Source organism: Amblyomma maculatum, chromosome 10 (assembly GCF_055883805.1).
Source record: "Amblyomma maculatum isolate TAMU_Amacu chromosome 10, ASM5588380v1, whole genome shotgun sequence".
NCBI classification, from domain to species: Eukaryota; Metazoa; Arthropoda; class Arachnida; order Ixodida; family Ixodidae; genus Amblyomma; species Amblyomma maculatum.
Genome location: NC_139353.1, coordinates 32,601,589 through 32,628,261, shown reverse-complemented (window position 1 = coordinate 32,628,261; position 26,673 = coordinate 32,601,589). Strand labels below are relative to the sequence as shown.

Here is a 26,673-nt window from a genome sequence, read left to right as displayed (position 1 = left end):
AGCGCTATCATCATCGCAATCGATGCCTGTCCCGTGGCCATATCGTCATTGCCCGATTGTGCATTAGTGGAAGAGGGCGCCGATTAAAAGAACGGCGATAACTTTCGAGGTGAAAAAGCAGATTCATTGGGATTCTTAGCAGGGTTTCGAGAATCGCACTTTACGATTTTAAACCAGGGCTGGGGATGTCCTGCAGTTCATTCAGTAGTTTGGTTTCGTGCACGCAAAAGGAATGCCGCCAGCATATGTGCTACTGGAAGCGATGCTCGCGGCAATTGTCAAGCTTCAGCTGCCGCTAAAGAAAGGGTGAATTTCACTTTCTTTAAGCATGCTTATGCCATATCCTGGCTTTTTTATGTATACTGTAATAAAGTTTTCAGTGCTCTTTACGATGATTCGCATTTTTCGATCCTAATCACTTATCTTTGGTAAGTCCAAATATAACGATGATTGGTTATAATCAGATATTTTGGTTTTGCCAATATTGTTGTAAGTGGACTGCATTGTACCAGCTTAGGGTTCCTTGACGTTCACTGAAGTGAGAGTTTATTGTGCGTGTACGCACGCACGCGCACACACACACACACACACACACACGCTGGACAACACCACACATTACGACATGGAGCAAAGTCAGCTCAGAGCGATTTCGTCCCTTATGCAATTATATCACCACTGCGACTTCCACCTCAACACGAGCACACAATGAGGAGACGTACCGCCTGACGTATTTGATGTCCACTTCCATGTCTTGCTTGAGAATGTTGATGGCCGTCGCTTGCCTCTTCACTGCACGAACAAAGAGCGAGACACTGATCAGAGTAGAACACAAGCAAAACAAATGGGCACGCACGGCATGAGGAAGGACAATGACGCAGTTGTGCCAGAGTGCAACCCTATTCTCCGTTGATTTTTCCTGTGACAGCACACCCATCCCTGGAGTCAGCATGTAGCTCTGTTGCTGGTATACACTAGCAATGAGGGTAATACAGTAGAACCCCGCTATAGTAAACTCAAATATAGTATAGCGAAACTGAAGTCCCAGTCCATCTTCCATAGACAATTGTACATTTTTCCTCCGTTATAGTAAAGACATTTTCGGTAAAAATCGGTTCTAGTAAAGTGCGCCTGCCCGCGGCGACGACTCCCACGATATGGCATCGCCACCCGCGCACTACCTAGAATCGCGAGGAAAAGACTTTTTTGTATTTGAAAACATAAAAACAACATCGAGTGGCCTTTTGAGTGGCTTTACCACCAGGCTTAGCAGCATTCAGGAGAAGCCTACTTTACGGAGGCCTTGGACCCGTGAGGAAAAGCAAGCAGAGCTTAAGGGGGGAGGCTACCCTTGAACACCAACTTTTTTATTTCTTGAGGTATCTGAATGAAATTTTCAGGGTATGCTCATAGTACACACATTTGAAGAACTACCAAGTTTCATGGAGCTGGGCTCATCGGTTCTCAAGTTAGAGGAGTATATCAAGATAGTTTACATAGGTCCCTAGGGGCGGGCCTGGAGAATTTGCAAAATGGGCTAGCATTGTGAAATTGGTTATGGTCATTCCTGGATAGTTTCCCCAGGGCAAGACAATTCCCTTTTTCCAAATTTCCTCTCTGAAAAATTTTAGTACAGCCCCAAATTTAGTGTTCAAATTTACACCTGACTTAACAATATTTTAATTGACTGCCCCTAATTACACACGAAATATTTTGAAAAAAACGAATTGTCTTGCCCTCAGAATTTTACTTAGGTATATAACAAAAAAAACCTCATGAAAATCCAATAAGCGGTTCTTGAGCTATGACTTTCCCTAGCAGCCACACCGTGCAAAAAATTGATTCTGAGAAAACGGCTCTCAAAGGTTGAGAGAACAATAACTTTTTTGTTTCTCAAGTTATCATGATGAAATTTTCAAGACAGGCTCATGACATTAACAAATGAAATACCACCAAGTTTCATAGAATTGTGCACACTAGTTCTCAAGTTACAGAAGCATATCAAACTGGTTCGAGTAGGTCCTTTATATAAAGCCTGGAGAAATTGTGAAAGGCGCTGGCATTGTGCAATTTGTCATGCTGATTCCTAGATAGGTTCCTCAGGGCAAGGCAAAGCCCTTTTTCTAAATTTTCTTGCTGAAAAATAGCATAGAATTGGATTTTTTGTTATCAATTAGACCTATGTTGATTAACCAAATTAATTATGACAAATTCCAGACATAATATTTTGAATACATGGGCTTGCCTTGCCCTCAAAAATTTATTCAGGTACAGTCGAGCCCACTTATAACGGCCCCACTTAAGACGAACACTCGCAAATTATCACGAACAAGTCCGGTGCGGCCGTCAAAATATACATTAGGGCTATGGCGCTCCGTCGATCTCGGCTGCAGCGAACATCTGTGCGACTAGCCGATCGGCTACAGCGAACGCCTTGGTGCCGCGGACCACTTTCCACATGCTGAGATCCGTCGATCCTGAGCTCTGCAAGCCGCGACAATCGGCATTCCCGATTCCCCCGCGGCATTTCGCCCTAGCATGGTGGGCGGCGCAGACGCAGCATGCGGTTTCCCGGTTTATCTACCGCGGCATCTCGCCAGAGGAACGAGGAGCGGCCCCGGGTTATCTTCCCGGGTTATCTTCCGCGGCATAAGCGCCGTAACAAAAAAAAAAAAAAAAAAAAGCTAGCCAAGTCTGCACTGAATGCGTGTCGCACCTCGAGGCATCGTGAGCGACCACGCAACGTTTAACACGTAGCACGAAACCATTCAGAGGGCACGACGAGAGATCGTAAATCCGGCGATCGCAAAAATGGCGAAGCCAACAACGACAGCAAACAAAGAGCTGTAGTAGACGACGCGGGGAGGCGGAGACCGACGCGTCAGCGGCCGCAGCAGCCAATAGTAGTCGGCCGATCCCCCGCGTTCTCGCGGAGCGCGCGCTTTGCCCAATCGCAGCCTTGAATTCGAGCGCGGGAAACTTGAAAGCCGCCACGAGGCTCTCATCGGTAGCAAGCCACGCCTCGGCCGCGCCGCCGTCGCCGCCGTCGCCGCCGCCGAGGGTGGCAGAAGAAAGCGCAAGAATTCGCAAACAAAACAAGACCAAGATGGCGGCGCTCAGTTCGACGGGAGAGGAATGGTGCGCGCGCGAAGTTGGGGAATTTACGGCGCTTGCTCGCTGCTCCGCGGCTGCCGCCGCTTGTTAAATAATTAATTTCGAGTATTTCTACGGCGGGTTGGACATTGATAATTACAGAAGTGATAGTTTATGAGACATACTACCGGAATATATAATCTTCCAAAAATCGACTTTTTCGCGATTTTTCGGTTTTCAAAGGTCGCGTCCCCCCTTAAGGAAAACATAATAATAAAGCTGTTTACAAACATGAAAAGTAGACGACACCGTCAGTTCAAAAAGTAAGGAAGAGTGAAAGTGCAGCAAGAAATAGGAAAGGGGAAGAAAAGGAAGAACATTCACAGCACTGTGCAGCATGAAGCATGAGGCAAGAAGAGGAGGTGCAGCGTGTGCGGTCTGCAGCACTTGACTGCCATGCGCATTTATGATTTATTGCCTTTTAAAAGGAACGGCAAAGAGTAACAGCGTACTCATGTAAGGCTTTGATTTTCACATGAAATCAAACGGTTTTATTTGTAGCCAGTTTTCTCATGCTTAAGAGGTACTTCCACAAGGTGTAAATTTTTATAACTGAAAAAATTTGCACGAAGAGATGATAAGAGAGAGATGGAAGGTATTTCAGAGAGTTTTTTTCATTTTTTCGTTAAGCAACAAGACATGGTCAGTAAGTAGGCATTTAATTACCAGACATCTTCAGGACCATGTCATCAACAACTGATATTGTGAAGGCCCTGATATAGTAAAGATTTTTGCTAGTCCCAGTGACTTTACTATAAAGGGGTTCTACTGTAACAGTGAAGAGATATCCTGCATTTGCTTCCAAGCTTGTGCAAGCAAATAGGAGCATCAGTTTGTCACTCTTCATTCGCGAGTGACAGGGAGTATGTATCCATAGCCCACAAGGCAAGAGTGGAACCGTCTGCAACAGCCCTTACTTCGCTTAGTCCCCAGGCAGAGAGCCGTGTGTACAGCCAAATCCCGTCACTATGAATGCCACATTAACAAATTTTCAAATTAACAAGCTTTTTGAAAATCCCCAGCTGATTTTTTGCTTTAAATGTAAAAGTATTTCAGAACTACGAATTTCAATATAGGACATATTTCAGAATATGGTATGTTATTTATTTTTTCTTCTATAATCAAGGAACATAAATATTAATCTTCTTTTTTCGTGGTCCCATAACATTCATATCGCCGAAATTTTGTTACCTCCCAAATGCCTGCGTCATACTGAGAACTGCATTTAATTCTCTCTGGCACGCGCATGCGAAATGAATGAAACGAGAGGCTACATACCAGTGTCAACAAACGAACGCGTGTCGTAGGTGAGATCCACATTGACGTGCTCAGTCTTGTTAAACTGCAGACCAATGAACCACATTGACTGGAGCTTCTCCCTGCAATCATGAACACAAATGAATGAGTGGTTCACACCCACAAAAATAACTTTTGCATCACCTTTGGGTAAATATAATTAAGCCAAACGCATTTTTATGATAAACCAAGAAAAGTGGAAGATTTTTTGCTACATGTAGGTTTATTTAACACCCACTTTTCTTGTGAAGATATGAAATAGCAATGCAGAATAGAAACCAAAGCAACGAGCAAATAGGTGGAGCCTATACAAAGTCAAACCTGGATGTAAGGAACCTGCACGATGTCAATTTCTTAACCTAAGTTTCGAAATTCCCAGACACCTCTAACATGGAAGCATGCGTACTTGAGAACTATGTAATGAAGGTGTTGCAGCAGCTGACCCTGATATAACAAACTCACGGCAGCAATCCCCTGTTGGCTGCACCGAGTAAATGAAAATTTTGTAGAACTGCGTGAAAGAACATCTAAGACCAACTTCACTATCCATACCAAAAAAAAAAAGAAAAGGAATGCTTAAGGGGGGACACTGGTCTTTCGGACCGAAAAATTGCGAAAAAATCACTTTTTAGCAAATGTGATTTGCGAAATCAGCAGCTCTTTATCTACTTATCCGCTAAGTTTTTCATCTCTAGGATCGGTATTTTAGTCACAATGCCAATTTATCTAATCGATGTAGCCCGTTTGGTTTCGAACCGTTAGGTGCATTCACAAGAATTTGTGAAAAAAGTGAAAAAGAAAAAAAAAAGTTCATTGTCCATCTCAAGTGATGCCCTGCCCCGGCTGTGCGCGCTGAGGCCGACTAAAGTCGTGCGCCGAACGATCATGTGTACGAGCCTGAAGTAGGCCTAGCGTGTTCCCCAGCACGGGAGACTGCTACTGCCAGCTGTCGCACCCGCCGCCACAGTGATATTAGCAGAAAGATAAGCTCAAAACAAAAAAGGCTTGAACTAGTGTCAACTCCTGCAATGAAGCGGTAGTCTGATTATTTTCGTGATGATGACGGGAGCGCGGCAGACAGTCCGCTTGGCGAGGCGGAGTTCACGATCGTCAGATCTAAACAGTTTGCCGAGATTGGCGAAGTGTAAAACATACGGCGGCGATATTCGCATTTAAAAAAGTGAACGTGGATAAGAAATCCCTGTCAAACTTGTTCTCCAATGCGTAAAATGCGGGACACATCGTCTTCGTAGAGCTCGCCACGCGTTTGTACCGATCAGACCTTGTTCAGTCCTTAATGAATTCACTTGCTTCCCTTGCAATGCAGAGCACTGGGAAGCAGCAAACAGCTCCAAATTACATTTCTTTTCTGCAATAAACGTTCCTCGCCGCGGTCTTGATGTGAAGACATGGCAAAAAACGGCGTAAAAAAAAAAAAAAAAAAAAAAAAAAAAAACCCCCGCTGCCAGCATGCGGCTCGCACAGCCGAAAAAGTGACAACTAAATGCGCGGCAACTGCAAGTCAAAATGAAAGAGGCGACACAGGGACGTTGGAAAGCAAAGAGACTACATTCCTGGAAATTTCTAGCCATTTTAAATTGTAAATGTGTGCATTGCACCAGTGAATGTCCGTTAAATAATCCCCTCTAATCTCAAAACATGCATTGTCAACTACTTGCAGTTTTGCGGGCTTAATATCTCGGCACTTTCTACTTTCTTTTTCAGCATGAAGCCAAATACATGGAGCACACAATGTTGCAAGTAGACTTTTTAATTTCTTGTTCAAAATTTTTAAAATGGCTTTTTTTTTTTGTGACCATTATAGTGCTATATTTTGCCCTTTGAACTTTGTTATGCAATAAAACGAATAATTGCTCAATCAAAAAACTGCTTGACACATTGTGTTCCTGTGTTCCACACCAGCTGCAGAAGTGGATGTTCGCCACCTGCTATGGACTTGTGCAGGGACAAGGGAATCAAGGACACAGATTCTGCGCGAAGTGGGTCTAACCACAACAAGGGAAGAGGACTTTTCTAAATGGCTCACCGACAACGCTAAGAGCGGGAGCCTGCTCCGGTTCCTCACGGAAAACCATTTACATGAGTTTATATAATATGCCTTATGGCAAGTTTGCGTAAAAAAAAGAAAAAAAAAAAAAAAACCATTGTGTTCTTCATTTTTTCCAGTGTTTAGCAATGTGTTAATCTAAAGTTTTTCTTCAGTGGTCATTTTGTAATTGTTTTTGCAAGAATCAGACTGATTGGTGTCATTATCTCATGAAATAATTGGATCACAAAAGAAATAATTGCAGTTTTGGAATCTGCACAAAAAACTGCACAAACCCACCAGGTTGCATCAATTTTGATTGGTAAATAAGAAAAATAGTTTTAAGACCAGTGTCCCCATTAAATGAATGAAGGAAAGCAAACAGCTGTATATTGTGTTTGCTTTCAGTGCTGCATATCTTTGCCAATGATGTGTTATCCCTCCGTTGAATCCTAGCTTAGCCCTCTGACTGCTGCTACCGAAAACAAATAAAACTCACCCATCAGGCTCGCAGGGCGGGAAGGACTCAGGGTTGACATGCGCGAGTGCAATGTATGGGTGGCGTTCCAAATTGGAGATGAGGATGCGGATCTTGGACTCAACCAGGCCATACCACTCCAGATGGTGCTCTTTGGACAGGGTGCTCGCCATGAGCACGATAAAGTGCTTGTACTTGCCAAAGAAGTTCGGCGGCTCAAAGAGCTTCATCCAGTCACTGCGGCGCAGCATGATCTCGTCCGTGATGGCCAGCCCCTGCTTGAACTCCTGCCGCATGATGGTGAGAGTGGAGACAGAGACGTTGAAGGTAGAGTTCTGCTGCGGGTAGGCCGGAGTGATGATGGGCATGAGGTGGAAGCGGTCAGCCACGTTCACCCGGGGGTCCCACACGGGGAAGCCCAGCCGGCTCTCGTCGGGCTGCTTGAGCAACACAGGCTTCGGCCAGGGCCACTGGGAGAAGACGAGGAAAAACTTGTGCACCAAGGTGGCCGCAGCCGCGTTGGGGTACAGTTGGCACGTCCTCGCCACCAGCATGGCCCACGACACTCCTCCCAGGTAGCCCAGCACGTTGGAGTAGACGCCGTGCCGCTTGGCCCACAGCTTGATGGCCCGCAGCGAGAGGCGGAACGTCTCCCGGTTGGGCACCAAGTGCAGGATCTCGTCCGTGACACGGCAGCCGTTGAGACTACGCACGCACTTGTGGTCCAGGTTCTTGAGGATGTTCACGTCTCGCAGGTCCTGGTCCTCCGGAATGTCCTTGAGTGCCAGTCGCGCAAACAGCATGTCCAGCTGCAGAGACGAGGCACCAGCGCATCACCTCGAGCTTCATCATGACCCAGCCCAATTACAAAGAGCAGCAAAGACAAGAATGGCACTATGTGGCATTAAAGATTACAGTAGTGCAATCAGTGTTGAACATGCTACAGGAATAAGTAGATTCTTGAGCCTACCGCCTCTTGTCTAAGGGAGCGACCGCCAGGGATGAGCGCCCTTACAGGGAGGCACTTTGATCTTAGTTCCTCTACTATACTCTGCCTTGACCACAGCCGGGTCAAAGAGACGAGTGCACACACCCCTCCCTCCTGTCCATATGATCGCCAAAGCACCCAGAGTGGATCCACATCTTCTCCACGAGAGCATGACCTGGCGGTCTGCAAACGGTACAGTTGGATTTTCCTTTTTACCTCTGCAGCGAATTCTGGGATCCAGGTGCTATGCCCGCTTCAGGACTCCAGGGGCCATCACTTCATTATTTTGCGGTAAAGCTAGGAACAGAACATTTTCCCACAGCACACCAATTATCTTCAAGTGATCAGGCAGATTCAGAACGCTGCTTCAAATTATCCCGTTAAATTTACAATACACATTACAGGACGACAAAAAAGTTATCCAGGAAATAAAATTATCCAAATTATCAAGGCTTCGCTGCTGTTACGATTCGCCACCGCCATGTGCGACAACCGACGCGGCCGCAACGTAGCATCAGGCAAAGCAGCGAGCGTTTCGGCAGTCTCAGCGCCGTCCAGTCTGCCGCCCAACGCTTCCTCCCGCGGGTGTGATCTGGCATGTCGAATTCGCATGTGCCAATATGTGTGTGCGTGCGTGTGCAAACGCTGGCCAAGCACGGCGCTCAAGGGAGAGAGCGTCGCCCTCGCCCGTCTGCAGGAGGCGGAGGAGACTTCTGTCGCGACACCGAGACTGTCATCACAGCTTGCTCGGACATGAATTCTTATCCCTTTCCCTCTAAACTAACGAGCGAATAAAAAGCAGCAGCAGCTTCCGCTGCGAGAAAGACTACTTCGGAGAGCCTTCGGAGAGATCGCCGAGACGAGACACCTGCTTTGTGCGCGTGTCAGTTTTCTCTCCGGGCCTGCTTCTCTGCTCGTTCCTATGTGATGTTTAATTAAACGTTTGTTATCTTAGTCGACGCTTCGTCTTTGCCGGGACTGTTGATGCCGTCCGCCTAGCCACGGAACCGCCAGGCCAACGCTACCGATGGGGCCGCAACCCACATGTAAGAACTGGTGACAGCAGTGCGATACCCAGGCGCAAGCCACATTTAACACTGCATTGATCTGTACGGTGCCTATACATAACACACACACACACACACACACACAAAAAAAAAGAAACTTCAAAAATTAGAAGAGTTCAACGCTGCTGAACCGAATATTGAGCGAGAGCAATAGCTGCGGGTGACCGAGCATTCTTCTAATTATTCTTCTTCCCCAGCCCACACATAAAGCCACGCTTTAACCAAGCCATATGAATGTGCTTTAGTGGCCTAGAGGGGTAACGAAATGCCAAGGTCCTGGCAGGCTGATTCTAACACAAGCGCCCCATGTGAAACGAGAGACCCAAGTTGGTAGCTCTTGCCAGCTTGGGGTCGTACGGGGGTCGTCTAAAGGTCAAAGGTGGACACCGCCGCGCCACGCTGACGGCTCAAACTGCGAGCAGTTTTGGTTTCGCAATAAAAACTATTTTTCAAAATTTATTGGAAATTTCTAGGTATGTATATCCATGCCTTCCTGCTCTCTATGCAAGCTGATAGGCTGAGTGTAGCTGAAAAGCTGCGGTGCCCTACAAGAAAGTGAACGTGTCCCCCCCCCCCCCCCCCCCCCAAAAAAAAATGTGGATGGGTGATAGTTCCCAGTACTGAAACTGCTGGCAGAGGCACAAACACCGTAGTTTGTTGTTGCTCAACCCTGATATAGCACCAGCCAACGTTACTAGAGCTGCAAAGATCAGGTTCTCAATGTTGTAGCTGTGATTACAGCTCGATACCGGAGAGCAAAAAAGTTATTTAAATATTACCACTAACTGTTTACAGGAAGAAGTATCCGAATTACCCCATTTCCCGCCTGAAAATAAGAATAGTGAAAAATTCCGGCTTAAATTCTAATATTGTGCGAAAGCAGCGTCGCACAGGTTTTGCTTTTTTGTTGCCTAACTTTGCTTTGCCTAGCTTTGAGACTGCACACATTTGTCACCAATTAAATACCCGGTTTTACTGACTAGCTGCGCGAACTTGCCGCTGCCTTGGCGACGCATCGCTATACAGCACCTCCACAAAAAGACAAGATTCTGGCCGGGATAATAGCCTGCGGACTGCCACTTTCGCACTAAAGGTAATCGATTTAACTACAAAATTACAGAAGAATGTAAATGATTACAAGTAACCCATCATTTGGAATGGGTGAGGTCCAACTCTGACTGAAGAAAACCCCCTTAGGAAATTTGGGACGTGCAGAGCACAAAAAAGAAAAATTACGCTACCTCGATTCCATCAAAGGTCATTTTGATGACTGGCACAAAGGCTTCTTCAACGGCCTGGAAGAGAGACCAAGACAAGCTAAGTGCACAGAAGGAGGAAAAACATCATAGGACATCATTTAACAGCATCCAGGAGGACCCATTGGTAGTGGATCCCCCTGGCTCGTTATGGCAATTGTTTAACATGCCCTATTACAGCGAAAATTGGTTACAGATGTTACTGCAATTCTCTGCATTGTTCACAGAAGTGACCACTGCGGCTGGCTGACATCATTCGTCCCACTGTTGAGGAATGTTCAAAATTGCTTTTCAAGGCAATCAACTTTGAGCCCATTTCCTGCCCTCAGCCGAAAGGAATGCAATGCTGCTATGGAAACAACAGATGGGTGCTAATTTGTAAATATTCATGACAAACCTGTTGAGCATAACGGCCATGCGTACAATGCAAATTAGACAGCCTAGTTCCTAATCTAAGCGTAGTCCCTCTAGACCTTCAGTTGGTCTCGAAGGAAGGAAGGGCGCACAGCTAGCTCACTTGTCGCATATCCTTTCTGGACTTAGACTAAAACAGGGGGCCAGAAAGTCTGAGTTCCAATGAGTGGCATGAGTGGTCTTAGCCACGATTCCCATCAAGAAAAGCGGTACACTGAACTAAACTGGACAGACTGGTCTGACCAAGGAATGTCTACACTCCACTGTAGCCAATCAAGTTAATAGTTAATTTCAAGCTTTTCTTACTAAAGGAGACTTGCACAGACACCTTCTTTGCGATATTTTCTTCTGCCAGGCCCTGCGACTGTTACCGAGGGAACTGAAACTGACTTACGCCTCACATAGCGTGTCATTATGGTGCATAGGCAACTAAGATCATCATGCACTAAACTTGGGGTACAGCAGTTCCTCTTAAAAAAAAGTCAGAGTTTGTTTAGCAGTTTTACTTCTTTTAAAAAATCGAAACCAGAAGATATTTCAACGACAGCATTCTTTACTAGCAAGGGGCTTGGATGAAATGGGATGTGTTCACTATAGAAACACATAAAATGTTTCTTCCCAAGTTCCTCAAATTTCATAAATGATATTAAAATGTGGTTTATTACTAGCTGTTGACTGCATGCCTCAAATGTAGGCTTTTCTTGTCCGAGGAGAATGTAGTTGTGTGTGAGATGTGCATGCACAATGTGGAGGCGACATGGGATTACTTCAAAAAAGCGCTCTTTATGACTGGATGACTTCCATTCTTGAATAGGCTTGACCAAGTGTAGCTTGTTTGTTTCATTATCCCATGAAGCCTGTCAGTTAGCTCTTAGTTTACTCTTTATAAATTTTATACAGTCTTAACTGCTGTGTCAAGCATTTCAGAGCCTGTTACGTAAGGTCTGGTGCAGATGTGACGAAGGCATGTTTCCGATGACTGCAATAAGACCGACCCATAATCTGGAAGCATGATATGAAAAGTATCAAATTTCAAAACCTTCTAGGTTGGTTTTCCTCACCAAGTGACTACCTAAAACCTTATAAATTTTTTAGGCCACTTCTCTGACCTCGGAAAGATCGAATGAAGCGGTGGCTGCTACTTACCCTGAGGTCCTTAACCTCTTCCTGCTGCCGGAGGAGTTCCACAAAGGAGCTGAAGAAGTCGCTCCGCTCAATGTGGCGGGGTGCAACGCACAGGGTGTCAATATCGGCGCCTATAGTGAGGAATGAGGGAAGACGTCAGAATGGCATTCTGAGACACGTGAGACTCTTAGGCAACAGGGAAAAAATTTGACCAACAATGAAACGCCCCAGAAGACGCCAGCATTGAAACGTTGCCACATTCACCAACAGGAATATTTCAAGCAGCTGAAAACACGGCAAAGAAAAAAAATAAAAATTTACCTGGTGCCAACTACACCTATCTGGCTGCAGGGTGATAAAACTACAACAGGTGAACCCAGACATATAAAGTTAATGTTTATACTTAATTCTCGGCACCCCTTTGAAGATCACGTGCCAGGGTATAGCAGGGTCGTTCCAGTTTACCGAACTCCCGTTAAATGAAACACTCCAACATATCGAGCTGTGTGTCACATCATTAGTAGGAGCAATTCACCAAACAAGACTCTCATGACTTTTTGTGTCCATTCCATGAGTTCATGCACTCATTACTGCTAGCAACTAATGCTATAAAACTGTGTGACGAGGCGGACTTCAATCTGAAGTGCTACTTTTACAATGCGACAAAGCTGTCATGCGGAGAAGCCAGCCTGGCTGACCAAAGGCCCGTGACGCCTCACACATGGTGTGCTTTGCTCCTGAAGCAGGCACAGAACTCAACAATGCCCAAATTTTAATCGAGACATTATGTTTATAGTGCAATAGAATCAGACCTCTAATGACCAGAGGTGGCTTTTCCCAATGTACTGTTTGCTACAGCTTTGATGCAAGGCCACAGCTCCAATGTCACTTACGCCGCATGGCACGCCAGCCAGAGGGCAGTGCATCACTGTCATGGGTGCATCATATGGGTTACATAAAACGTTGGCATGTCTCATATACAGTCGCCGACAAAATTTTTGAACTCTCAAGGGGCCCAAAAAGCGTCTGGGAAAACCAGGCAGTCTGAAAAGGCTAATTCAGAATAAAAACAAGCACCACTTTCGAGAGTATAGGGGTATGCACAATGCATGCAATGCGGGTTCGAGGTTGCAGAGAAACAAAACGGCAGCAATGCTACGACAATGTTTCACAACTTTTCACCAGCGATCGTGAAAAAGCCCAGAAAATCAAACGAGAAAAGTTTCAAACGCCCAAACTTTTGGTCGGTGTTATACGCACCGTGCACCACCTATTTGAAAGTCGCTAGTGTCGTTTTAAAAGTACTTCCGGGACACGAGTTGCGCCTGCTCACGCGTCGCTGCGAGGATTGCCGATAACCAGGCAGGTCCGAAAATCGGGTGTCCAAAAAATCGGTTGGCAGCTATATAACTACAGTCAGCAATCGATTTTTCAGACCTTCTAGGGAATGCAATAACGTACGGAGAAATGAATGCACGCAAAAGACTTATCATTTTGCGAATATTTCTCGGATCAAAAGGGTCAAGGTCGAAGTATCAGGCTTCCGAAACTATACCAAAGCATAAAAAAAGCAGTTTAAGGGGAGATGCGGGTCGAAAAACGCGGGTTTTTTCGAAAATGACTGATTTTTTGTTTTTACTTGTTTTGTCAAGTTTAGTATCTCTACTTTCATGAAAATAAAAATCAAAGCTGAGTTTAAACAGGAAATGGGCTGAAATTACGTTTAAAGAGCGCACGGTGGCAGTTAAATGACCGAAAGTATGCTATCTTCGAGCATCCCGCGGTCGGCATAGCGCAGTTGATCGCCGTTGCGGATCACGTGAGGAGATCAGCCAAGCCGCATTCTCCCAATCACCACAGTTGCCCGGCGTCTAAAACGCAAGCAATAATAAAAAAAAGCATGCCTACGTCGCGTTTTTCGAGCGCTGCGACTGGTTTTTAAATCACGTGGTACGAATCAAGCCTCGCCATTGGCCGCCGCGCGCGCGCATGTGGCGAAGCCCACTTGCTGGCTCCATGCTACGTCGAGGTGCGTTTCAGAGTGACGATCGTTCAGCAACTTTATCTTTGTCATGGATGAAGCACAATTGAACCAGCGCAGTCACCGAGGAGTGAAATACTATTCTGTTCACAAATATAGAGGACGTTGGCGAAAATCGAAAGAGAAGGCTCGTCCAGTGACAACTCGACCTGTGGCAGTTAGGCCTAGTGGAACCGACGCCGATCCCTCCAGCGTTTCAGATGCCTCCGAGGAATTTGAAGCGGCGTTAGGTTGTGTGAGTGCCTCGGAAAAAAAGATTGGGCATTTCTAAGGTGAGGAAATAGCCTGCGATGAGGCGTCGTCTGTAGTTACTGACTTGGCAGCGGTGAACGTTCTTGTGGGCGGCGCGATTTGCCCAAGCCAGCGTTCAGGACTTCCAGTATTCGGGAATTGGCCGCAAAGCGCAGACTCGCTTCGTTTCTTGAACTACTCTGTGAGAACTCTGCCTGCCCGCAATGTGTGCTTTCCACAACATACTGATTGCGGCGAGTTATGGCGTGCAGGGATGCGAGCAGAGATTGACAGCGGGAGCTCGGATGTAAGCTTCGCCGTCAACGTCAAAGCTGCTGTGGCGGCCTGTTTTATAGAAATTGGATATGAGCAGCTAGTGCGATTTTCCTCAATTATTGGACTCCACAAGCCAATGCATCATAGCTTGGCACATCCAGAGAAATAACAATGCAGAAACAAATGTCCTTGAAGCTGACTGCGGAAGCGAATGCAAATCGCCGCACACTGAAGAAAAAAAGCGCATGTCGGAGTCCACTCGCAAGGGTCATGAGGGAGCGACATATGCTGCAGGACGTTTCTAGTGCCAGTGGCTGCTTTATGGACAATTTTCTTCTTTTGTTCCAAAGTTTGATGGGAATGGAAGCTCTCTTTTTTAAATAAACATGCAATTTTAACTTCAAATGCATTTTTCTCAAAATGCAATTTTGGGCAATTTTCAGTGTTTGCCCTTCATGTTTTTGGTACTTCTGATGCTCATATCTAAATGAAATTTTGCACACATTTTCTCTGAGGTATGAGGAGTGCCATTATCTCTTTCAAGAATAAATACTGATCAAATATTTACAAAAAAAAATAATTACCACATGGTGGTGTCTTGACAATGTAGACTTTGCCAGGTTCAAATTTTTCATGTCATTAGCATACTTAATATGTACTTTATTATTAGTTTTTGGCACTCTACAGTTTATATGGATCAAAATGAGCCATCAACGATGTGTGTTTATGGAAGTTTAGTATGACAAAGAAGGGGGGCAAAAGAGTGTATATTTTACACACTGTCACTGAACAGAACAAAAACTATGCAACTTACAATAAACCTAATTGCAGATTTGAAATCAGCATAAAAAACTGAATTATTAACCAGAGTTTCATAGCTCTAAGTCAAATATTAAAGAAAAAGTGTCTTCGAGTAGCATCTCCCCTTAAAAACTGTATGAAGCTGACAGTAGTTTATTACGTATGTGTCGTAGGGCAGCCAGTGTTATTGCTACCGTGCCTTTAACTTGTTGACTGTTGTTTGGATGGCATTCCGTTTGCATGCGTTCATATTCGCCTCGATCTGAGCAAGGGTCATGTCAGCACTGTAAAATGATGTACAGTTTCCCGCGCACAGCACCATGCGGTTTAGTACCTGTGAACAGTACAAAAGTTTCAGATTGAGGATGATGCCTTGGTCCATCAGTTGGAAGATTGCACTTGTGTTGGGTGGCATGAATTCCAGCTGGACAGCCTGTAAGTTCTTGATGTGACCATGAGCAGCATAGTTGTCAAAGAAGAGCACGACACGTCTGTTCTGAAGTTCAAACTTTCTGTCCAACCTGCAGACGTAACTCTCAAACAACTGCTGAGTGATGCATGCCTTTCTGGCAACGTTGCCCATTTGAAGCACCTCGGGTTCTTCGACTTCCCGATTGCAAACAAGGGAAGCTTGTCGTTGCCAGGCATGTTGCCACCGACTAGGACGGTCGGCCGCTCTTTTATGTGCTAGCCACCATGGCATAGGTCACCAGCAAAAGCAAGCGTTCTTTCCAGGAACATCTTCTAAAACAAACCAGCTTCGTCGCAGTTGAAAATTTGGGAAGCAGAGAACTGCTGCAACAAAGACTGATGTTTCCCATAGCGGTACTGCTCAATTGAACTGCACTGTCAACAGCGCCACTCACCGCACATCTTAAACTTGAGGTCATTCCGATGTTTAAAGTTTCTCAACCATCCCATCACTAAGCTTAAAATCCTCAATGCCCATTTGAAGCACAACAGTTTCTGCTTTTACTTTCAAGATGCAGCCTGAGACCGGCAACTGCTTTGCAATCGTAGAATTAAGCAACACGATGAGGGCTTCCTAAGCTTGGATGAACACCTTGGCTTGCATTCTTTTCTTTTGGCCCCAGATGGTTTTTCAGCTGCTTCCAAGATCTTGCCCTTGTTCTTGAGGAAATCTGAAACTGTTTGCTTAGAAATGCCGAACTCCTTGCCTACATCAGCCTGCGATCCACCGCTCATGACTTGCTTAATAATGGTGGCTTTCTCCTCCATCATTAAACGACTGTGCTGTATTCCGTGTTTCGATGCCATTGGCGAAGACAACGAGGACCGAGTGGGGGCCATCGCGGGCAAGCGAAATCCTCACATTGCGAACAGTGGAGTTTGCTGACGATCGGCGCAAAGCCTAGACCTAGCTAAGGCGTAGTGTCGCAGAGCACAACCACGCACCAGGCTAACCAAACACTATGCGGTCTGCGATGGGTATGCGCTTCTGGAAACTCCGGAGGAGGTACTGGTGAACACAGCCAGCGTGACCAGATCGGTGTGGGACGGCTAGATACAGCTAGTTGTTTAAAGCGGTGATACGCAGACTGGGAGACCACAGAGTCTGCGGCTTTGTACGACACAGTAATGGTTTCAGACTTCCTGCCATGTCAAAGTGTCAGGGAAAATGGGATGGCGAGGGGTTTGAGCGTCCGAAATTTCAGATGTCCTTATACACTGATTCTATAGGGTTTGTGGCGGTGCTGCAAAGATGTCCGGAAAATCGGGCATGTCCTAAAATTCGGTCGTTGACTGTCTTTTGCGATCCACTTCAAGTTCGATATGTCCGGGTTCAACTGTACCAGCCAAGCGTGTATAAGAGGGCTTACCTTTGGTGTGGACTCCAAGACGGTATGACCCGAATGTGTAGATCTTTCCTCCCACATTCTCGGCTACACTCGCTGGCATGTTCTGCACAAAGATAGCAAGAGGACAAAGGTAAGCCCCACAGGTAAGGGAAGTCACCATAGATGGTTGCTCAACATTGCACACTAATTAACAAGTCGGGGAGGCATGCAAATCTCCACAACATGAAAGCACCTTCTCTTCTTGTCATTTGTGCATTGAAATTTACTGTGAAGTGTTCAAGCAATCAAGGATGCAGAGCTTCAACACGCTCCAGCAGTGCCTACCTTTTTGATGCTGACATCGTAGATCCACTTCTTCACCAGCTGGTTGATTTTGGACAGGACGTCCATTCTGGCAGAGAAAAACCCGAGAGCCCCATGTTAAAAATGTATGCAAGAATGGCTTGCATTTTGAGCACTTAGGCCCTCAGGGACATTGGAGATGATCTCATATGATGGCTATTTAAATTCAGGATGTGTTCATAGATCTCCACTATAATCATCAAACATAAGGAGGGCATTTTCCATCCTGCACGCAAAGCTGCCACAAAAATAAAGGCAGACAAGTTCAGTCCCTGCCAAACCTCACAGAGGTCGAGAAGAAATCTTGTTAATTCCACCACCATTAATTATTTGATTGTCACCAGATTCCCACGAAACCTCCGTTTAAGCAAATGGTGCAGGAGGTTCGCTTACTCGCATTCCCTTCAGACTTCAGCTGGCATGTGGCACCGTGTTGAGGTATGACATTCGTTTCCCAAGCCTCTCCGACACACACACAACAGTAGGCATGCTGAAGACTGACATGCCAATGGAGTCTTAGCTGCACAGTTCCTTTTCAGGGCTACGCCACCAGCCAGTAGCGAGGGTGGATACTGACCTGCCAATTGAGCCCGTGGCTCTACTTCGTTTGGAACAATAATTGCCTTGTCGCCAAACTTTTCAACATGATAGCGTTCCTGCTCTGGAGAAAATCCAGTGCTGAAAAAAAGAGCACATTGCTGTGGCAATGGCAACCATCAGGAGACATGGTCAGGCACCGATTGGTGGGTGGGCATCACGAGACCCCTTAACATGACAGGAGATGCCAGCTTGGGTTTCACCTCTGAGATCGGAGGCCGAGATGGAAATCAAGCACTCCGGGACCCTTAAGTCCCATGTAAAACATGCCACTTCCAGTCCCCAAAGATACATTCGTATGGCTGGTCTTGCATATCGAATACTTAAGGTGACACCTCCTCACAAGTGATGCCACAAGTGAAGAAGCTCTACAGCACTGCCCGCCAAAATAAGCAGTGGAGACAGCCATTATGAATCAATTCTGCTTCCGACACACTCAATTACGTGCCCTAGTTAACGCATTTCAATAAGATGCCCTCGAGGAAGCTATTCGTAATTCAACATTTGGATAATTCAGATGTTTTTCCCACTCCCTTCAGCCTGAATTACTGAGAGTTCACTGAATCTCGCTTTGATCGAACTACCTAGTCAGGCTGGCGAAGCCTCTTTAATGTGGGGCTCTGCCAGTCCCTGCAAATCGCTATATACTGTATGCATGGCTGTAAGCTTGTACATTTCTCAGACGTTGCCTACAGCATAAACTCGAATAGTAGCTACAGGTTGCACCAGTGCAGAGCCCATCATACTAGAAAAGAAAATAGAGCATCAATTAAGCATATGGGAGGCGTATGGCTTCACAAAGAATGAAAGCTTGCACCTGTAACAAAATGCAATGCAGCCTCGACTACTCTACTACAACACAGTCAAGAAATTTTGATAATAGGTAAACACCTACAGTTACACTTGTCAGTGCAGTGTGCGTTCTTAGGCTCTAGGCCTACTCATGAAAACCGATGGAGTGCTTGTTTAAGCCATTCATCAGTTCTTTCTTATCTGTATAGTCATCCGTCTTTTCGTTTCGGGCTTTCCATTAAGTAAGCACGTGACATAAAAGGCGTTGCCACATTTCCTGCATTAACAACTTTAGCCTTTGTGTTTGGGTCTGACCACAACCTGTGCAGTTGTCTAATGTATGACGAAAGCGCACAGCTGTAGTGTGCTTTACGCAATGCACGGCGCGGTTTGTAAGGTTTGTAACAACACTACTAACTTCTTTCTCCACTATACTAGCAATTGGAAGTTGAAGTGATTTGGTATGGCATTTATAAGCAAAATATGGAGTTTTATATGTCTTCACAGTTCCTACAAAGTGCGAAATCAACTGGCAACTATGTGCAGGGTAGCCATTTGGTCCTGAATGAAGCATGAACATAGGGGTGCCAAAAGGCCCCTGACTGTTATTAGGGTCCTGTTCTTGGTGAGGCATCTACGACCTACAGAAGCTCGATGTGTTGGATACCAATGCAACCAAAATGACGCCAGCATGAAACACATCAATTCACTGTGTTCAATTCAGAGACCTCTTCAACAAGCAAGCAACGCAGCACATGCACATGCAGAGAGGTAAGGGTGAGGAGAAGGCCTCACCTGTGCGCTAGCTCCTGCTCAGACTCGAACAGGCCGAACTGACGCAGGGTCTCCTCCAGTTCCTTGGTGCGTTGCACGTCGCTGGGTTTGGGTGGAGCCGTGCTGATCGCCGAGGTCATGCCCAGCGTCTTGTCCCCTGTGCCCCCTGAGGATCCCAGCTGCTGCTGCAGCATGGTACTGCTTCCCCCGCCGCCACCGCCACTCACGGGGTCCCCGCGACCACCCACCGCGGGGAAGCTGTGGTGCAAGAAAATCCCGTTGAGGCCTCTTTGTTTGGCAGTACCCAAATAAATAACCTCACAATATTACACAATAAGCGGCCAACAAAGAGCAGCTAACAGGCTTCCGTTACATTCTGAAGCTTATGGCTCTAAGTGTCACAAACGAGTGCCGGCTACAGACTGTAGAGCTCCTTACAATACCTTTCATATGTTTTGCTCGTTACGAAAACTATACGGGTAGTGAACTCACAAAAGCATACACCTCTCAGTTTTCAAAACCACATGCAGCTTTAAGGAAGCTACTGGAGTAAACCCACAAAAGTATCACTCATCAGGGCCATTTTTTTAACCTACACCAGCTGCACTAGTGTAGCAAAACACTATTGGAGGTAATGGAGATTTCCTTCACTGGTGTAGCTGGTGCAGGGTAAAAAAAGTGGCCCTAGTGTCACTTATAGTTTTTAAAACCAGTGAGGGTTTTCCTGTAAACATGGAGTGGCATAAAAATATGGCACGCTTGGCACTGAAGACTGTTGACAAGACAATCACTGGCCACAGTTACTGAACCCTCCAATGACAATCTTCACTGATAGCATTGGCTGTGCACAGAAGCGACACATGACTGCCACTTATCAATCTTCACTGATAGCATTGGATGTGCACAGTCCCCGGTGAAGGAAGACTGAAAACTTCACCGTAAAACAAAGTGCACGCCACTAACGGTCACAGTTTTTTACGACCCGAAAAAAGGCGCTGGCCTGTACTCTAAACACGAACCACTTCCTGGGACAGTGTGAAGAGGCATTTTACCTTTGGCAGCATTGCATGTTATGTATGAAAGAGTATAGTTTTTACTCACTAAAGGGCCATATGGACATGCTCATGCAAATGGTGAGCTAAGCTTTCCTTCGCACTACCTTCCCTTTCCTAATTTGGAGTAGGGAAGCTAAGTGGACACTGGCTGGTTATTTAGTCCAGTTACCTTTGCTTTCCTCTTTAGTGTGAGGCGGAAAAAACAAAAGAAAGGAACCAACAGACATGCAACTGCCCATTTTCCTGTCTCTCTTGCTCACATTAAATTGATAGCTAGACGTAGTTCTCTAAGATGTCTTCATTAAAACTATGGCTGCATTGGCTGTGTAAATGAGCAAGCAGAGGAAAAAAAGCAATTTTTTAAAGCAATATTGTCACACAGCAACAATAGAGGAATGTTGCATGATGGCTCAGTGGAGAGGTCTAAAATATGCATTATCTCAAAGGGAAGCACTGGTTACACATGTTTCCCAACACAAGACTACCTCAAAGAACCTGGCTTTGCATGGTGTCCATGGCATGTACTACCACCATAAAGTTGTTCAACAAAGGCAAATTCATTGAAAGAAACTCACAGAAAGAAGCTTGACAACTTTTTAAGCCTCACCTGCAGACCTCGAAGACATCCCAGGTGTTCTTTTTCAAACTAACGAAACATAAGCATGTGCATCAGCCCAGGTCTGAGAAAGATTTTGTTAAAAAAAAAAATGTATACCTAAATCCCAGACACACGACAAGAACACCTGTCGATGCTTTCAAAAAAATGACAATGCAACTACTTTCAACGAAAATGGAGGTTTTATAAGCTAAAAAGGGTTAAAAAGTAAGCATAAGTGAACTGCAAGTGTAAAGTTTTTAGGCACAGATCTTCAAATGCAGTTTTCCTAGCAATAATCGCGCCTCTTGCTGCCGAACACGCAGTGACACCGTGCTACTAAGCCCGACTGTAACAACATTTTAAACACTCAAGTTGCTTGCCCAAACTGAGAGACTGCGGGTCTTCCAGCACTTGTGACCTGCCTGCTTGCTGCCTGTCCGCTTTTTAGCTCCTGTTTACATTCATTCAGTTTACGTTAATCGGCTGCCGACACCATGAAGGCATGGCCGACATTTCAAAAGCGGCCCCGACATGTTCCGCTAACGCCAATCATTTCGGTTCGCTGCCTCTGAACACACAACTGTCCACTATCAGGTTGACGAACTAGACGCAACGATCGCCTTTCTACAGTCGTCGTCAGCTGACGAAAAAGTAGAGATAATCTGTACACGTGGGATCCTCAATCACACGCAGTGGCTGCGCTAGTAGTACGACGAAGCACAACGGCGGGAAAAGAGGTCATTCATTCATCGCAACGTATTCCAAGTGGATTGCGTGTCGTACTACAACAGAACTTGATAGGCAAATCGGCTCGGTCTCACACGGCCGCTTTTATATATATATTATTTTTAATGCTTCTTCGCTCTCTCCAAGACACCACTTTCTGGCGCATGACTGCCGACGGGCGTACGACAACTACGCGGCGATAAGAAGTCCCGTCCAAGACGACCGGAGAGCTAGGCAGAGGGTGAACTGCGGTCGCGGCAAATTGTAGCCCCGCTTTCAGGAAGAATGAGAAAAGCTGCGCAGACGCTGCTGAAATTTCGGTGGCTGTCGCGTTCGCCTTTGTTTAGACTACATGAAGATGTCACCGACACTGTCGGCGACTGCGCTGGTAGGGTAGACATTCGCATCGAAAAACCAGGCTGCTTCGCAGTAAGTAGGTGAATGCGTTAGAAACTACGAAACAGAGGGGGCAAAAAGCAGAGGCGAGGATGACGAAAACGGGGCAGTTCGCCGCAGCAGCGTTGCGTAAAACGACCTTGTCAGAAATTTCGTCGCTGACGGGGGTGCTAGTTTCGCTTGGAACATGCGTCGTGCGAGGATATTTCAAAACAGGAGCACGCTGCTTTAAATAAGTGACGCGACCGTCCGTTTGACACGAACGAAGAGCAAATCATCAGCCTCGGGGGCCAACGACTTTCGGCGAGACGTTCGAAATGAGCCATTGCGCGGTCAGCGGCAGCGCGTTTTCGAAGAATGGAGGTGTCCAAAAGCTGATAGGCCTACCGGGCGTTCTCGAAGTGCACCATTGTTCGCTCTCGCTGCTTGGTTACGGACGCCCTGGGCGACGCTAGATGCCTCGTCAACGCTTCGGCGAATCAGCTGGTGGCGTCTCTGGAGGAGCGGAGCGGTGTCTGCGGCCGCGCGTTCTCAAGCACGTCCGGCGAAGTGTTATTGTCCACGCGCTAGGCCTAACCGCAGTGACTTCTCAGCCGACACACCGTGCGAACAGCGCGTCGTGAACTGCGCTTCTGCACCACTCACCTCGACATCCTGGCGGTCGCGGCCGCAGTCGCGGTTATCCCCTGGTTCTCTTCAGCCTCGAAAAGAACTTCATGAGGGAAAATACGGCATCAAACCGCGGCCACCACAAAAAACAATTCAGTCCGTCTGCTGTGGTAATGCAGCGACGTCCAGTAGCGGAAGTGGAAGGTGAAGAACGCGGTTGCCTGTTTCGCTCGCCAGGAGTCCGAAAGAGCATGACCGCGTTACCAAGGTCAATGTACAACTGGTCGCGCAACTCGGAAGAAAACGCGTGCAGCTGCCTACTGCCAGCGGCATCAACTCGATGATGAGGGCTCCTGCGAACTGTGAGGCAAATTACTAACGCACAGAAAATAAGATCTGCCAGAACTCCAAAGAACTAGAAAGTAAACATAATATTCGCGCTCAGGAATGAATGCAGTTTTTCTTTCTTGCGTAAGAAAAAACGTGTCACGTTTTTAATAATATTTTAACTTGTTTCTAACGGCCTCTCTCGGCCACTTATTATCCGCTGCGTAGTTGCCCAAAGCTCAGATAAGCTTTTTTTCATCCGCGTAATGGGTGTGTCGTCGGCTGCGGTTCAACGTTCATCGTTGCGTGCTGCGTACAGAGTGGGTTATCTGTAACAAACAGTCAGTATTTCATTCTGCTGGTTTTGGTAGAGCTTTACTGCAAGGCGAAGACTGTCTGTGCTCGATGAGAAACTGATTGCCGCTGCATGTGCGCATTTCCGGACGATGGGACAATGCTGCGTCACAGCTCGGCGGCTCGGCTCGGCCTCCCAGGCACGTCGCAAAAGTGGTGGCTTGCTTTACGGATACACGTCTGCATGAGCGGCGTATCGCTGCATGTTTTAATTGAGCGGTGAAGGTGAGATTTTATTGCCCCCAAGAAGCGTGTCGCATTGCTCAAAGCCTTCCGTTCCGCTCCCCTTGCTGCGTGTTTTGCTTACTGCGTCGTATTACCGCACCAACGTTCGCTGAACGTGCTTTAGCTGTTATTACAGTGATGTTCCTATTGTCAATGGGATCTTTCTCATGAACATGTTAAATGCTTAAGTTGTAAATTTGTAACCTCACATTGACTTCAGTGGCAAATGAAGCGCGAGTAAAATATGGGAATCATGAACAGGGCAAGATTTATTGGAGCGAAGCTATATCGGAGATATTTTCACTTCTCAGACGCATTAACTTCTAAATACTAGCAATCCCAATTTGAATTGCTTACCTAAGCTCTTACAGGTTGGCGTTCTAGCGCTAGCGTTAGTTATTCCGTTCGTTTGTTTTTGTTCTTTGACGCTGATATGTATACTTTGTTAGCAAGATCTTTTACCCTTTTATAATCTCACCGCGTCTCGTTTGGAGACCTACGCTCAGGTCATTTTGTTATCACGAGGATTTCATGAAGACCGTGACGAATGAGCGGTGGTCGCTCTCCTACACTTAGATTTCATTGTCGTGAAGCGTCTATGTAAGTAATCGTGAATTAATAAAGCCTGGCTTTCTGTGCAGCGCAGCTTCACTCATTTATGCCCTTAGTGAAATGCCTCAAGCCATGTTGTTCTATCCATGTGCTTGCCGAATTCACTTGAAGGCCCTTGTTCACAAACGTGCCCGAAGAAATAAGCCCCAGAATGCGTTTACATGACGCGCGACGAAAGGCTAGGCTAACGACGACGGAGGCAGAACGATGCTATGATAAGGTGGTTAGATGCCGTAACATTTCAGTTAACGTAAAACTTGACAGTAGAAATCAAATCCATGTCAAGTAAAGTTGGCTGAACAGTTACGGTGTCCATTTTTCTGCCTTATCCGAGCATCGTTCTGCCTCCGTCGTTGTTGGCCTTGTTTTTCGTTCATAAGTTAAAAGACAATCAAATTCCCCGCCAAAAGTACATCACTGTGACGTCACAAGCAACGTCACGTGTTTGTTGTGCCACACAGTTCGCAGGGGGCGCTGGGAAACTAAAGCCTCCATATTTCATGGCAGGTGACGCCGCGAGCGTTAGAGCAGGCCATTGCACACATCGGGGCGCAAACCGCACGAGGCCTTGACGGCATTCCAGCAGGCTTGGTCAAATGTCTAGACACGCGGGCACGAGAACAACTGGCCGCAATATACACAGGCATCATATCGGGTGACCCTGTGCCCAGTGATTGGTCTAAGGGGCGCGTGTGCCTTGTCCCTAAGAGAGGAGGTGACCGAGGCCTTCTCCGGGACTACAGGCCAATCACAGTGACTAGCGTGCTGTACCGGGTTTTTGCACACATTATCAAGAAATGGATGGTCTCCTGGGCCGAAGCACACGGCCACCTCACGGAACTGCAGGCTGGTTTCCGACAGGGCCGAAGGCTAGAGGACAACATCTTCACCTTGACCCAGTGCATCGAGATCGCACGTCAACAACTGCGGGGTCTCGTCGGCTGCTTCTTGGACGTCGCAAAGGCGTATGATAGCATCCCACATGAGCCCCTGCTACGCCGCATGAGAACAATCGACATGCCACGGGAGTGGACTGATTTGCTGAGCCGCCTATACACCGGCAATACCGTGGTGGCCAGCCTCAACGACAGCAGCTCAGAGCCAGTCGTCGTCCGAAGAGGCCTGAAGCAAGGATGTCCCCTGTCCCCACTCCTGTACATGCTGTACACTTCCGAGATGGAACGGCTGCTTATCGCGTCGGGCACAGGCTTTCGGCTCTCCTTCTCATGGGCAGGTCTCCCGGAGACATGGACACTGCCAGGGCTAGCTTATGCGGACGACCTCGTGCTACTAGCCGAGAACGAGGCGCAGCTGCAGACCCTGGTGACCATATGTGCTGACCACCTATCTACACTGGGGCTGAATTTCAATCCTCTCAAGTCAGCTGTGCTGCGTTTTTCGGGCTCGCCCGAAGACACCCCTACGGTGCTGCTGCCCTGTGGAGACCCCATACCGCGCGCCGTGGAGTACCGTTACCTTGGAGTGCTCCTCAACACACAAAGTGCCCTGTACGCGGCGCAGGAAAAACACTTGAAAATGACATCCACTCGTGTGTGCCATATCCTCAGACGACAATGCCTCTGGGGGTGCAATCGATATGTGATGGTGCGCGATTTGTGGAAGGCTGTACATGTGCCTGGGCTGACCTTCGCAAACGCCACTTTGTGCATATCTGCCCAAACGAGGGAATGGCTGGAACGCGGACAACGCGAGGTGGGACGACTGGCGCTCGGTTGCCACGGTCGCGTTGCTGTGGAGGCCATCCAGGGGGACATGGGCTGGTCAACGTTCGAGGCCCGTGAAGCCCAAAGCAAAATTGGGTACGAGACCAGACTCCGCGCCATGGACAATAACAGATGGGCGAGGAGGCTGTTCCGGTATATACATATTGCTGGCATTCGGACAAAATGGTGTGCTCGTGTGCAGACTCTACGACGGAAGTACAGCGCGCAGACGGACACCCAGGACCAGACCGCCTTGCCCAAGACCACCATACGCACCCTCATACAACAGGCGGAGAACGCGCAGTGGAGTGCTGCTGCCCAAAAAAAGACGACTCTGGCGCTTTACAGCGCACACAAAAGAGCGATCTCCGCTGAAACGCTGTACGACAACAGCACCAGTAGCGCACTCCTGTTTGAAGCACGAGCGGGAGCGCTTCGCACACTGGTGTACCGCCGCCACTTCGACACCGCCCCGGAAGTTCAAGCGGCGCTGTGCAGAGCCTGCGGGATCGAAGAAGAATCGACGGAGCACGTAGTCCTCAGATGCACAAA

At 47.0% G+C, this 26,673-nt stretch overlaps 1 protein-coding gene across 5 annotated transcripts in view; it reads right to left on the bottom strand.

Moving 5' to 3' along the window:
• The window catches only part of hrg (poly(A) polymerase hiiragi), a 57,029-nt gene extending 33,935 nt beyond the window's left edge, over window positions 1–23,094 (bottom strand). For 3 of the 5 annotated variants that reach the window (XM_084582421.1, XM_084582423.1, XM_084582426.1), the window contains exons 1-9: window positions 22,658–22,909; window positions 19,517–19,753; window positions 17,315–17,381; window positions 17,012–17,093; window positions 11,843–11,952; window positions 10,268–10,321; window positions 6,993–7,780; window positions 4,429–4,529; window positions 720–789 (exon numbers count right to left, since the gene is read on the bottom strand). In XM_084582421.1, coding sequence (XP_084438547.1) covers window positions 720–789; window positions 4,429–4,529; window positions 6,993–7,780; window positions 10,268–10,321; window positions 11,843–11,952; window positions 17,012–17,093; window positions 17,315–17,381; window positions 19,517–19,753; window positions 22,658–22,680 — 1,532 coding nt within the window. In that variant the 5' untranslated portion in view covers window positions 22,681–22,909. The other 2 variants (XM_084582422.1, XM_084582424.1) reach the window with 2 other exon arrangements.
• Between the last annotated feature and the right edge of the window lie 3,579 nt (window positions 23,095–26,673).